At 41.8% G+C, this 13,572-nt stretch overlaps 1 protein-coding gene across 3 annotated transcripts; it reads left to right on the top strand.

The window, feature by feature from the left end:
* The first annotated feature begins 10,499 nt into the window (after positions 1-10,499).
* On the top strand, positions 10,500-13,253 carry LOC131692942 (small integral membrane protein 14). 3 transcript variants are annotated; one of them, XM_058980362.1, is made up of 5 exons: positions 10,500-10,658; positions 11,758-11,893; positions 11,960-12,005; positions 12,070-12,215; positions 12,272-13,253. In XM_058980362.1, exons 2-5 carry the CDS (start codon positions 11,822-11,824, stop codon positions 12,308-12,310), a joined length of 303 nt encoding a protein of 100 aa, XP_058836345.1. In that variant the 5' UTR covers positions 10,500-10,658; positions 11,758-11,821; the 3' UTR covers positions 12,311-13,253. The 3 variants fall into 3 exon arrangements, with proteins under 3 accessions (XP_058836345.1, XP_058836346.1, XP_058836347.1); XM_058980363.1 differs by lacking the exon at positions 10,500-10,658 and adding an exon at positions 10,940-11,209; XM_058980364.1 differs by lacking the exon at positions 10,500-10,658 and adding an exon at positions 11,283-11,321.
* The last annotated feature ends 319 nt before the right edge of the window (positions 13,254-13,572 follow it).

The raw sequence follows: 13,572 nt of genomic DNA, 5'->3' as shown, positions 1-13,572 counted from the left end.
CGACTTCTTTTATTTCCTTGTTGAAGTTGCGCCGCCATGAGCCTCTGGGTCTGCCTCTGCTGCGATGTCCTGCTGGGTTCCAGTCTAACGCTTGCTTGCAGATTTCGTTTCTGCCCCTGCGCAGAGTGTGGCCGACCCACCTCCACTTCTGTTCCCGAATTTCTATCGGAGAAAACAAGATGGCTGACTGACTGAAAGTGTTGTTCCCGAAACTCAATAGCGGAAATTATGTGTCATGGCGGTTTCGGATGAAGTCGTTGTTGGAACGCGAAGAGTTATGGGACGCTATAGAAAGTGTGAAGCCCGAAGAAGGAAGTGCTGAGTATCCACAATGGAAGAAAAGTGACACCAAAGCTCGTGCGACAAATGCTTTGTTTCTAGATGACAGCCAGCTTCGTTTCGTGAAAAAGGCGGTTTCCGCAAGCGTGATGTAGCAAAATCTGAAAAACTATCACGAGAAGGCTACTATCGGTACTCAAGCGATGCTGTTGCAGCAGTTGTGTGCAATTAATTTGAGTGAAGGGACAGTGTGGAGAAACACCTCGAAGAAATAGAAAGTTTGTTCGAGCGGCTCGATAATGCGGGTGTAGAATTAAGTGAGCAGCTGAGAGTTATCATGATGCTGCGGAGTTTACCTTCTTCCTTCAGCAGTTTTGTCACTTCACTGGAGAATCGTCCCCAAGATGATCTGACAATGGACTTGGTGGTTACGAGATTGCGTGACGAGTGTCTAAAGCGTGATGGTGCCGGTGGAAGTGTCAACAAAGAAGAAAAAGTTCACAGGGTAGAAGTAAAAGGAAAGGATGAACAGAGAAAGTGTTTCTTTTGTCAGCGTCCGGGACATTTTAAGCGAAACTGTCGCAAGTTTCTCGCGACGAAGAATAGTGAAAATTCAATAAATTCCAACAAAAAGTCTGCCCCGGAACAGCAAGCAAAGCAAGTGCAAGTGGAAAAACCTAAGCCAGTTGCAGCCGATGATAGGTCTGTGGTGCATTGTGTTTCATGGCAGGTAGCTCTATTCACTTGCACTTGTCACATGACAAATGACCGGAAGTTTTTTGCGGAGTTTAAAGATGGTGTTGTGGTTGAAGTGACCTTGGCAAATGGGTCGAAAACGAAGTCCTCTGGATGCGGAAGTGGAATTGTCATCGGTGTAAATGGCAGTGGCCAACGTATGGCCATTACGTTGGAAAACGTTCTGTATGTTCCCGCGTTGGAAGGAGGTTTAATTTCTGTACGGAAGCCAGCAGCGAAAGGTTTCACAGTGATCTTCAATAAGAATAATTGTGAGATCAAAAATACTAACAACAGTGTTGTTGCTGTCGGTGAGCTGATCGGGTGCCAATATAAGCTCAAGCTGGCAGAGAAGTGTATGGTAGCAGCTAGCGGAAATCACACGGAACGATGTCAACATACATGGCACCCTCGCTTCGGCCATCGGGATATAAACGTGGTCAACGAAATGCAGTCGAAGAAGTTAGTGAGCGACTGGAAGTGAAAGATTGCGGGGAGCGCATCGTGTGTGAATGCTGTTATAAAGGTAAATTAGCCCACAAGCCTTTTCCCCCGCTAGTGGAGCGGAATTCGAAGCAAGAAATGGATCTCATACACTCGGATTTATGTGGTCCAATGGAAAACCCGACTCCAAGCGGTAATAAATATTTCATTACCCGAATATATGATTATTCTCGCTTTTGCGCAGTATTTCTACTCAAAACAAAAAACGAGGCAGAGCAAAAGATAAGGGAATACATTCGGTGGACCGAAAATGTTTTCGGAAGAAAGCCAAAAGTAATTAGGTCGGATGGGGGTGGCGAGTTCGAAGGTGGAAATCTGCAGCAGTTCTATAGAGATGAAGGTATTCAGTCACAGTTTTCCACTCCCTACTCCCCGCAACAAAACTGGATAGCAGAGCGAAAGAACAGGTCGCTGCAGGAGATGGCTAACTGCATGTTGTTGGACTCAGGGCTTCCAAAGTGCTATTGGAGTGAAGCGATTCTCACAGCGAACTATGTACAGAATCGACTTACATCAAGGTCCGTCGATAAATCCCTTTTGAGTTATGGACGGGTACTGCCCCGAATTTGGCAAATTTAAGGATATTCGGTTGCGAAGCTTACGCCCACGTGCCTGATGCTAAACGGAAGAAATTTGATGCAAAGGCAAACAAATTAGTGTTCATCGGTTATTCCGGTCAGCACAAGGGCTATCGGTTCCTCGATCGCGCTACAAACCGAGTAGTCATAAGCCGTGACGCTAAGTTTATGGAGCTCGGAAATGGTTCTGAGCAGCAGGGCAACAATTTCGAGGAGCGTACCACTCCGATGGAGGAGCCATGTGAAGAAGTGACGATTCAATGTAACAGCGATCAAAATGTAGATGAAGAACATTCAGTGTACGGTGATGCAAACGAATCTATCGGAAGCGACTTTTACGGATTTGAAGATGTACCCAATGATGAAACTGGAGATATTGAAGTGTTGTTAAGAAGAGACCGCATTACTCGCGGAGTACTACCAAAGAGATACGATGATTTTTCGGTGGGACAAGCTACACTTGATAAAGAACCATGTGATTATAGAGAGGCATCGGTGATCCCTGAGTGGAAGTGCGCGATGATCGAAGAAATGAAGGCACATGCTGTGAATAAAACATGGGAGCTTGTGCGATTACCAGCCGGGAAGAAAGTGATAGGCGCGAAATGGGTTTTCAAATTGAAACGTGATGAGGCCGGTTGTGTAGTCAAGCACAAAGCTCGCATAGTGGCACAAGGATACACTCAATCATCCGGAGTGGATTTTACAGAAGTGTTCGCCCCAGTGACGCGGCAGACGACATTACGCGTATTATTGGCGGTCGCCGCACATAAACGATTGAAGCTGAAGCAAGGAAGGTTTCGTGTGCAGGCTACGGAAGAGCATCTATGGATCACGTCAATCTGCAAGATGCTGGCATAAGGTACTGCATGCCGCACTTATTGAGTTGAAGTTCTAACCGTGCGACACAGATGCGTGCCTATATATATATATATATATATATATATATATATATATATATATATATATATATATATATATATATATATATATATATATATATATATATATATATATATATATATATATATATATATATATATATATATATATATATATATATATATATATATATATATATATATATATATATATATACGTCGTAGAGAATGTGAAGTATATTTGTTAGTGTATGTGGATGATTTGATAATCGAAAGCAATAGTGAAGAGAAGATCGACAAAGTATTTGTGGCGCTGCGTCAAAAGTTTGGTATGACGGTACTAGGTAATGTTCGGCATTTCCTGGGATACGAAATAGAGAAAGAAGACGGATGTTTTACGCTTAGATTGACCCCGTACATCGATAACTTGATCCGGAAATTCAAGATGGAAAATTCGCGGCCCGTGAGAACCCCAATGGATACCGGATACACTTTAGAAAATCTGACCAGCAAGGATTTTGATGATCCATCTTTGTACCGAAGCTTGGTAGGAGGGCTCTTATATCTAGCCGTAAATGCAAGACCCGACATATCTCTCAGTGTCGGCCTTCTAGACAGAAAAGTTAGCCAGCCAAATAATATGGATTTGTCAGCTGGGAAGCGTGTTTTACAATACTTAAACACCACAAAGGACTGGAAGCTACGATATGGATCGAAGGAGAAATGGAAGCCAGTTGGATATACGGATTCGGATTGGGCCGGGGATCGGCAGACCAGACGCTCAACTACAGGTTTCATGCTTTTCTATGGTGACGGACCCGTCAGCTGGGTGAGTAACACTGGGTGTATTGGTTTGAAACCGTAAGGAGTCTCAGTACTCATCCAGGAGGAGTGTAGGAATAGAATGAGTACTGTGAACACCCCTCGTAGAGTAAAAGTGTGTAGAGATTAAATAAACTATACTACCAACACTGTTATCTTACTGCTGCTAATAATAAAGTGAACTCGATACTGATCGAACGTGTTTTTTCTGCTTTCTTAACGACGCGAAAGATATTACTTCCCGGGTGGTTTCCTTTTCCTCTATTTTGGTCACGTTTCGCGTGTCTGCTGTTCTGAATGCCCATCATACAGTAGTACAGATTTCACGTTCGAGTTTAATATTCGGGTTTTGGTGCGTCGACTAATCTGATTGTTTTTCCAGATATTTCTTAAACTCGCAAAAGCAGCCCTCGCCTTCTTGATCCATGCTCCTATGCCGATCTTGGTGCCTCCATCAGACGCCATTTGGCTACCAAGATATTGGAAGCTTTCGACATTCTCCACTGCTTGCCCAGCTACCGTAAAGCTGGAAGGGTTGACCGTGTTTATATCCAACGATTTGGTCTTGTTTACGTTGATTTTGAGACCTGCCGCTGAGGAGCGATCGGCCAGATCATCAAGCTTACTCTGCATGTCAGAGCGCCATTGTGCTAGGATAGCAACGTCATCAGCCAATTCGAAGTCATTCAGATGCTCCATAGTAAAAGGTTGCCATAGCAACCCACGATTTGGTTCACGGTCAATCGCTCCTACCAGGATCTCGTCGATTACGACGAGGAACAGTAGCGGTGATAGAATATATCCTTGCCTAACTCCAGCCACGACCCGAATGGGGTCAGACAAGACACCATCGTGTAATATTCTGCACGAAAATGCCTCGTACTGTGCTTCAATTAGACCGATGATTTTCTCAGGGACTCCCTTGCGTCTCAGGGCTCCCCACATATTTTCGTGATTGAGACGGTCGAAAGCTTTTTCGTAGTCGATGAACACTAAGTAGAGCTACTCTTGGAATTCATAGACTCCAGGATGATACGGAGCGTGACAAAATGGTCCGCACAGGATCGTCCGGCACGGAATCCTGCCTGCTGCCGTCGGAGAGTTGCATCAATCTTCTCCTGTATCCGGTTCAGGATCGCTTTGCAGAGAACTTTGAGAACGATACACAGTAACATGATGCCCCGCCAATTATCGCATACAGTAAGGTCACCCTTTTTAGGTACCTTCACTAAGACGGCTTGCATAAAGTCGGCCGGAAAAGTTGCGGTGTCCCAGATATTGTAGAATAATTGATGCAACAGTTGTGCAGATACTACGGGGTCAGCTTTGAGCATCTCTGCTGATATTCGATCGACCCCTTGGGGCTCTGTTCGATTTCATGCTCTGGATGGCTGCTTCTATCTCTTGCAATGATGGAGCTTCGGTGTTGACGCGGGTAATACGTCGAACCCTTGGCGGATCATGCCGAGTTGTTGGTGGCGTGGCCGACACTTGAAAAGGTTTTAAAAGTGTTCGAACCAGCGTTTCAGCTGTTCAGCGCGGTCGATTAACAACTATCCAGACGGGTCTTTCACGGGCATCGTAGCATTAATCTTTGTCCCACTAAGGCGGCGTGAGATATCGTAGAGGAGACGGATGTCGCCAATGTTTGCGGCTTTCTCACCTTCGTCAGCTAGGGAGTCTGCCCACGCTCTTTGGTCCCGTCTACATGAGCGTTTCACTTCCTTCACTAAAGCCGAATAGCGCTGATGGCTTTGGCGTCCCTTCGTTCCTCTATCTCCTTCAAGGTGTCATCTGCGATCCACTGTTTTCTCTGTGTACGTAGCTCACCCAGATTATTCTCGCCGGTGGCAATGGAGCCGTTCATGATGACGGTCCATTGATCTTCTACGCTTTCACCTTCCGGAATATCTGCAGCATGGTTCTCCAGCTCCTCGACGAAGGACCTTCTTACCGCAGCTGCTTCCAGACGACGTGTGTTAAACCGACGCCCGGTCTTCTCCTCCTGTTGATGAATCCTTGCAATACGCAGCCGGATCTCGCCGATTAGGAGATGGTGGACGGACGCTATATCGGCGCTATGCTTGTTACGCACATCAAGGAGACTCCTTCTCCATTCTCGGCTGATGCAGATGTGGTCGATTTGATTCTCCGTGAAACCTTCACTGGAAACCCATATCACTTTGTGTACTGGCCGATGCGGGAACAGCGATCCCCCGATCATCATATCATTGTTGCCACAAAACTCTGCAAGCAGCTCTCCGTTTTCGCTCATTTCTCCGAGGCCATGACGTCCCATGACATGCTCATAGTCCGAGTTATCGGAGCCCACCTTCGCGTTAAAGTCGCCCATCTAGATCTTGATATCACCTTTCGGGATTTTATCCACGACAGCATTTAGTTGACTGTAAACGTTCTCCTTTTCTTGCATTTCGGCAGCATCAGTTGGCGCGTAACATTGGATCATGGTAAGGTTTCGAACCCGTGTTCTGAAACGTAAAGGATGCTCCGATTAAAATTTCAAACTCGTTTTTCTCGAAATCAATACAGTGTCACTTAGTCCAGTCTGATTTAACAACGACCACTTCGTCATCAAAAACTGGCAAGTTACATTTTGCTGCCGTAAATAATCCAAATGTTTCGAAATTTCTTTACGGTAACTCCTTTAGGGCATGTTCAGGAGCGTTTTATTTTATATAGGAGTTTCAAAGTAGAACTGGAACTGAAACATTCACATCCTCAGCAGAGCGTTTTGTTTTATAATTTCGAAAAGTTTTGTTTCAAAATTTAAAACTGTTATACGACGCCGTTATATTTGTTGATGATTTTAAAACACGTTACTATGTTTTAAATACATGTAAAGTTTTCAGCACAGACGCTTAGACCCGATAAGGGCCCCGTACACGAGGTGTTAGTAATGTCATTACTGAGCAGTAATTTCACTTTTAATGAACTTGTACGGCGAGTAATGATGGAATTCCCATACAATTCCAGTAATGACACACTTAGTAATGACACTTTTATTGCGCGTGTAAGGGTCCCTATAGACTGGGGAAAAATAAATTTGAATGCAGTAACGCTGAAGGCATGGCGAGACATGAATTTAAACTGAATAGAACACCCGCTAAAACTGCTGCTGGGGACAACAAGTTCCAGTTTTAAAATTTTCTGTTTTATATTATAGAACTGTCAAAATTATGAATCTAAAACTGAAACACTCCTGAACATGCTCCCGCTGAAGATCTTTGCGAGGTGCTGACACAACTAGTGGGTGGGAATAGGGATCTTTAATTTGGAAAAATTGTGCCAGTTTTTCATATGTATTGGTAGCGGGTGTCCTTACGAGTACACTCATATCATTCTTAAACCTTAATTATTCTTTTATGATTTTTAAATTTAAATAAAACGAATTGAACTCGACCAGCAAACTGACAGTTGTCCTACTAAATGAAGTATCTGCAAATATCTCGTTCGCCTCATTGTTAACCGGGACAGCACCCCACACAGCATGATCTGGTACTTTGTCAATCCGCTAGCAACCTGCCATCCCAAGTTTCATCTGCAAACTATGGTAAATCTGATAAGGCAACCTATTCGCGATCTAAAGCTGGATGTAGACTGCAAGATGGCATGAAAGTGCAATGATGATGTTTTTATTTTCAACTGTCAAAACACATTAAAAATTAAATTTTGAAATTCATAAATTCAACAAAATTATAATCAAATGTGATTTCATCTAATGAAAAGAAAAATTGACGAAGAAAATATGTTTCCTACGTTTGAAAAATATCTTGATGGTAAATTTCTTGATACACCACTAAAAATTCGATCTTCCGGTTTCAGTTTACGCTAAAATGAAATTTAGAGATTGAAATCTCAATAAAAACATGATAGTGGGCGAAAATCACCGGATTAAAGAGTGCAGGTATTGAAAGTCGAGGTTATCCATTGATAAATCCAATTTCTAAGTAAACATTTCCCGTATCTAAAACAACCGACATAACCTCAACAATACAAAAATAATTCCGGATCTCAATAATTCGCAATAAAATATCGAGTTCGACTGAATGTTTTGGTGCCAAACTAAAGAACGAGTTTTTTTCTTATCACCCGTAATTAATTTTTTTGTGGAACTATGTATTGTTTATCTTAAAACAATTAAAATAGTACAACCGTCCTACATCATCAATGCAAGAAAATATTTTTATCATCATTTGACTGGTACCAATAATGAAATCTAGTTGGCGCGTCGACCGGATAAGTTTCACGTTTGAGAGCCAATAGTGTCGTGCAAGTCGCATGGGTTTGGATGTGTTATTGTCCTAAAATGAAACAAACTAAAAAATGTTTTTTCAATAGTTTCGGGCCAAAAAATTTAAAAAGGACTGAGATATTAACTCACGGTACTAATCTGCATCAGAATATGCCTTAACCCGCACGCCCCTAAAAATCCCTATTGCCAGACGTCTACGTAGAATAATATCACAGAGAACAGACATCCATGATCGAACAAATATGTTAATAAAATTTGTGTAAACTTTTGAATTATATACGTTAAAAAGCCGCTACACCATCTTATCCCAACTATCCGTTAAATCACAGATAACAGACGTTTTGGTTCGATTTGAATCGTGTGTAAATACCCGCTACTGAAATTTCCGAATAAATAAGACGCCTGAAACACGTTTGGCAAACGTTTATAGATGTCGCAGTGATCGATACAATGCAGTTAGAGTGCAGCTGTCAAACAGGTGTAGCAAACAGTTGCGCAGATGGCAAAAGTGAAACACGGATTTCCAACGTTTATCAATTTGTAAGTTTACACAGGTTTTTGAAGAAATTTTGTTTTAGCCTAAACATCTGTTATCAGTGGTTAAATCCATTCCGGAACCGGTTCGAAATTTAGAATGGATTCAGTATGAAATCTGGCGCCAAGAAAACAAACTATTCCGACTGAATCGGTTGATGCATTTGAGCTGGAATCCATACTGAATCCACTCAGAAATCCGAACCGGTTCCGGAATGGTTTGACTGGGTAGAGATATAATCGCTGTCAATTCAGTCGAATTCAGCCACTAAAAACATTACGACAGTAGCGCACCTGGTGGAAATATCCCAACTACATTCGAAACCTTTGGGGATTTTTACACAAGTTGACTGCTAAAGATGGACGTCTGTTCTCTGTGACTCGCACTTTGAAAGTGCGGAGTCCAGGATTGTGGGAAGGGCGCAATATCCATTTATTGTTCTCATTTATGCGGTATCCTATTAACGATACAGTTAAAACATGGAAAATCCAACCTGCGACAATCGTTTTTTCTCTTGTTTAGTGCGAATCCATGATGTCGGAAGTAGTGCACTGTATCGCGCATCATTGTACGAATACAGCGCACTACTTCCGACGTGATTTTATTGTTTAGAACCAGAGAAAATACGATTTTCGCTGGTTGGATTTTCCAGTTTTCAACTGCAACCAGAATATATCATCAACGCAAGAAAATATTTTCACCGTTTGATTGGTAGTAATAATCAAATCTAGTTGGCGAATCGAGCGAAAAAGTTTCACGTTTGTAAGACAATTTTCCTGTTCGTTCGAAGAAAAAAAGTGACAGCCGCCCGCACACATAGAAAATATGTGGATACCTTACCTGTACATCTTGGTCTGCCACAATCACACATCACAAGCACAACCCTGATGAAACGGTTTAAATCATGCACTCACCTCGTGAGCAGGGATACTAGGTATATTTTTTAAATGTTTTCATTTTTCAAAAAAATGTTTTCATTAAATTTTGTCTTCAACGTCCAGGATTCTGAATCGATTCTTGATTTTGAGCGAGAGCCAGAAATCACGCAGACATTCGAAAAAATTGTCTTCAAAATGAAAAACCCGTCTTTACCAAGACGGTTACAGGTGTGCACATTTTTTCTGTGTGTGAGTGCGGTTGTCATTTTTCTTTGATGAAGCCGAAAAAACAAGAGGATATGAAGAAGAAAAGCACAAACAAATGACGTGGGCCTTTCTGTTGCCATAAGTTTTCTTTCGGTTCGGTCATAGTTAATTTAATCGGTTTTTTCGAAGTAAAAAGTGTCCCTAAGTGTTCTAATAGGCAGATCCGAGGTGAAGCTCGGATTTTTCTCACCTTTCATCGTGCGCCAAAGAATCAGGATGCTCGTTCGTTCGCTTCAAGGGCCCCGGCCGCCATGCTTAATTTTGCAAGTATTAAACTAATACACTCAAAAGTGTCAAATGTTCCCACCTTTCTCCCATCTTGCGTCTTTACAACCTTTCAAATCCCACTGAGAAGTCCAAAAAATTGTTTCAAAATCGTTCAACACGGGTCCAACGATGGACGTTCGTTGAACGGTTATTTGGACGATGTCCAAATTGGTCCAACGAACGTCCTTCATTGGACGATTTTGAAACCAACCGTTCTTAGAGGGATGTCTTCAAAATCCCAGTAAAGCTCAGCCGGAAATGAACCGGAATTCTGGCTGGTTCCAGTTCGTATTCCGGCTCCAGTGACACAACCGATTCTAGTTGGAATCGGTTGTTGCACTGCAGCCGGAATACGAACTGGAACCAGCCAGAATTCCAGTTCATTTCCGGCTGAACTTTACTGGGATGAAGCCTTGTCCTAACATCTGGCATCGCTGCTCGTGAGTGCAAATAACAGTGAGTGTTGTGTGTTGTCTGAATTTTTCCCGTCAGTTACGTTTCGAGATCAAGTGAAAAAAGTTCGGAATTTTTCGCAACAAGCAGAATAACGGAGATCCGAAAAGATTAATCATAGGATAATCTTAAGACGCCAAATCTTCGCATTTTCTAGATAGTAAAAATTGCGTCTGCCTTTACTGGGTAAGTAAAACTGGGACAAGCGTAAGATTAATGGGAACATCATCTCGCCCAACACGTATTGCTGTTTTTATTTATCTCGACCGATTTCTTTGTTGATGGTCGATGTGTGTACCATGAAGGGGAAATACCAAGAACATATTTGCCACATTTGCAAAACGTATGCAACAACCGTTCATCCGCGGAACCCGCCCGTTCATTGTGATTGTTTGATGGAAAATATTTTGATAAGAGCGCGACTGGTTAGAAGGTTAGCCAATGTTGGAACTCGCCTAATGCATTCGGTCGTGACATTACGGTAGATTCGCTTTCACCTCTTTCCAGACGACGGCAGAGCGTGACATAACATTCATAGTTTTATGCACAGGATCATTGAAATCATTATTCCAGACGGTACGAATGATACATTGCCACAACTACTAATCATTAGCGAAAAAACACTGCGATTGTCGCTTATCAGCAAACGGCTCGTGCAATTCCAGTTAGTACTGTAACAAATTGTGTGTGAACTAGACCTGTGCTGGCAATTCATATCGCGAATACTGGAGGAACACGTAAGTGTTTACACTGCGTTGCGAACATCGGCTTTATCTGCCGATACAAAGGCTCGATTGCTCTCAGTGGCGGCAGCTATTTGAGCAGATGAGCAGTAGTAGCATCGAACTTGTAAAGTCTTGTGTTTCTATCAGAAGTGTAATTTATTTGTCTTATGCTGATTTCATTTTTGGATCCGAGTCGCTCGGAACTGTCATTATTTATACCCGTTTTGTAAACAGAGCAGACATAGAGCGACTTCAATCTACAAACGAAATCAGCATTAGATTGGTATGAGTGATGTAAAGAGGCTTAAAATCGTGTGTAAGCAACAGGCTCGCATAAAAATAAAAATCTGTTCAGACGCATTTGCGTATCCTAAATTCGCTACCCGGATTTGACCTAATGATAATGCCAACAATAACGCATCAAACCTAACAGTAAAATTACTCAAACCACTTATTTTCAACTTATCAGTCTGTGAGCTATGGACAAAATTATATTGAAAACAATCTAAATTAATTGTTCCCAGTAAAAAAAAATCCTGCGTCTTTTTTTCTATACACAGGTGAAATAAAACGACAGCCTTTCCCCCGTAAAACTCGTCCCTGTAATTTATCCCAGCTAGCAAAATGAGCGACGAATTCGATGGATGTGAATGCATTTGGAGTCACGAGATCGCAATGCGGCGGCTGTTATCGCTGGTGAGTGTTCATTAACAATTCCTTCCCTGCCATGCCAAAGCCCTGTATGCTAATCTTCTTTTCTAGCTCCGAAATGGTCAGTCCTACTGTACGGAGAACGAGTGCATCGACTGTAAGTATAAACTAAAACAATTTAATCGCCGCATTTCGACATTTCCTACACTCTTCTCGGTCAGTGCCCAACGTGCCGAATCAGGGTATTGGAGACAACTTCTTCATGATGATGCTGTTCATGATCTTTGCTGTGATATTGTACATGATGCGGCCGACTTCGCTCCGCAGGCGGAACGATTTGAACAAAGGGCTGCCACCGTCCAACGATGTAATATTAGTAGTTTTGCAGGTCGTCGGTTTTATTAAAACATTGTTCATTTGCAGGGACCTAATAACGATGGTGCACCGCCTGCCGTCAATTGATGAGAGTGGTCACTGACCAGCTAAATTTTCGTTTGTTTTTTTTTTAATTATCCGGAACATATGAACAGGTCTTTTTCTCCAATATATGTGGTTAGAGTGACGATCAAACTTTAGATCCGGATTGTGACCAACTTTTTTCGATTACAACTCTACAAGCATGTTCAACCCAAATACAACTAAATAACTACAGACACGTGGCATGCGAAATTGAAAGCCGATTACACTAAAAGAAAGGAAATTTGTATTCAAGTTAACAATCGAGGGTTCCACTTGAGGATTGTATTGTTTATAGCAATCATTCCTGTTCATTATTTAGAATAGTCTGGAATTTGATGTCCTTAATTATTATTATGTTAATGAATTTTAGTTCCACAGTATGTTTTGTTAGCATCTCGTTATTCCCGTTATGCAAACCAATAGCCTTCAGTGATAGATAATTAAAGATATTGTAGAGACTACACTCTCGGACGGTGAATGGTTGATGCACTTTATTTTTTATTTAAAGTATTAACTTTATCACCCCTATTAAATTTCCTTAAATCAAACATGTATAACACATTTAACGGTTATTTTTATATTTATTTTATGGTATAACAATAATGTAGAAACACACACAGAAAAGACATTTTGAAACAGATGGGACCCGTTACGTTGAACTAAAATTGCTTCCGGAACCATGAAGAAGTTCATTATTGCCACAATTCGAACACTGGGCTGTGCTGCTGTTGCAAGAATCGCACTTTTAAAAATATTTCAGGCAAAATCGTCTGACTTTTTCGAAGTTCTCGCTTGAGTCGGAGTGGTGTGTCCCGCAAAATGTGCAGCTATTGGTTGAGAAGCAGTTTATAGAAAGGTGAATGTCTGTTTTGGTGCTTTCTTTTATGTATTGTAGATTTATATGCATTGTATCTTTATCAAAATGAAAACTTATAAAACAAAACAAGTGGTGGATGTTTTTCATTTCTTTTCTGTTTTGAAGTATTCTTAGGTTCAAATCAGTCTCGAAAAATTTGTCTGGCGATAGAAAATACGGGACCGTTTCGTTGTCACGCTGTCCTGAACTTTACAGGGGAATTTGCATCAAGGTTTATATTGAACCGTGTTTGACCCGTTTATATTGAACCGTTTTGCCGTATGATGAACTATATGCCGAGTTATCCAAAAACAATCAGCAAATATCTCATCTCACTAGAACGATTGCTGTATCTGCAGTCCAGTCAAATCCCGGTATCACTCGACCACCCCAGAAACGTCGTCGCGAA

The sequence above is a fragment of the Topomyia yanbarensis genome, chromosome 3, assembly GCF_030247195.1.
Source record: "Topomyia yanbarensis strain Yona2022 chromosome 3, ASM3024719v1, whole genome shotgun sequence".
NCBI lineage: Eukaryota > Metazoa > Arthropoda > Insecta > Diptera > Culicidae > Topomyia > Topomyia yanbarensis.
This window is presented reverse-complemented; position numbering and strand designations above follow the sequence as displayed.

Excerpts from the sequence above, each read along its gene's own strand:
- LOC131692942 (XM_058980362.1), top strand. The coding sequence starts at position 11,822 with ATGAGCGACGAATTCGATGGATGTGAATGCATTTGGAGTCACGAGATC. Across the intron at positions 11,894-11,959 it reads TGCGGCGGCTGTTATCGCTG|CTCCGAAATGGTCAGTCCTA; the intron begins GTGAGTGTTCAT and ends CTTCTTTTCTAG. Across the intron at positions 12,006-12,069 it reads GGAGAACGAGTGCATCGACT|TGCCCAACGTGCCGAATCAG; the intron begins GTAAGTATAAAC and ends CTTCTCGGTCAG.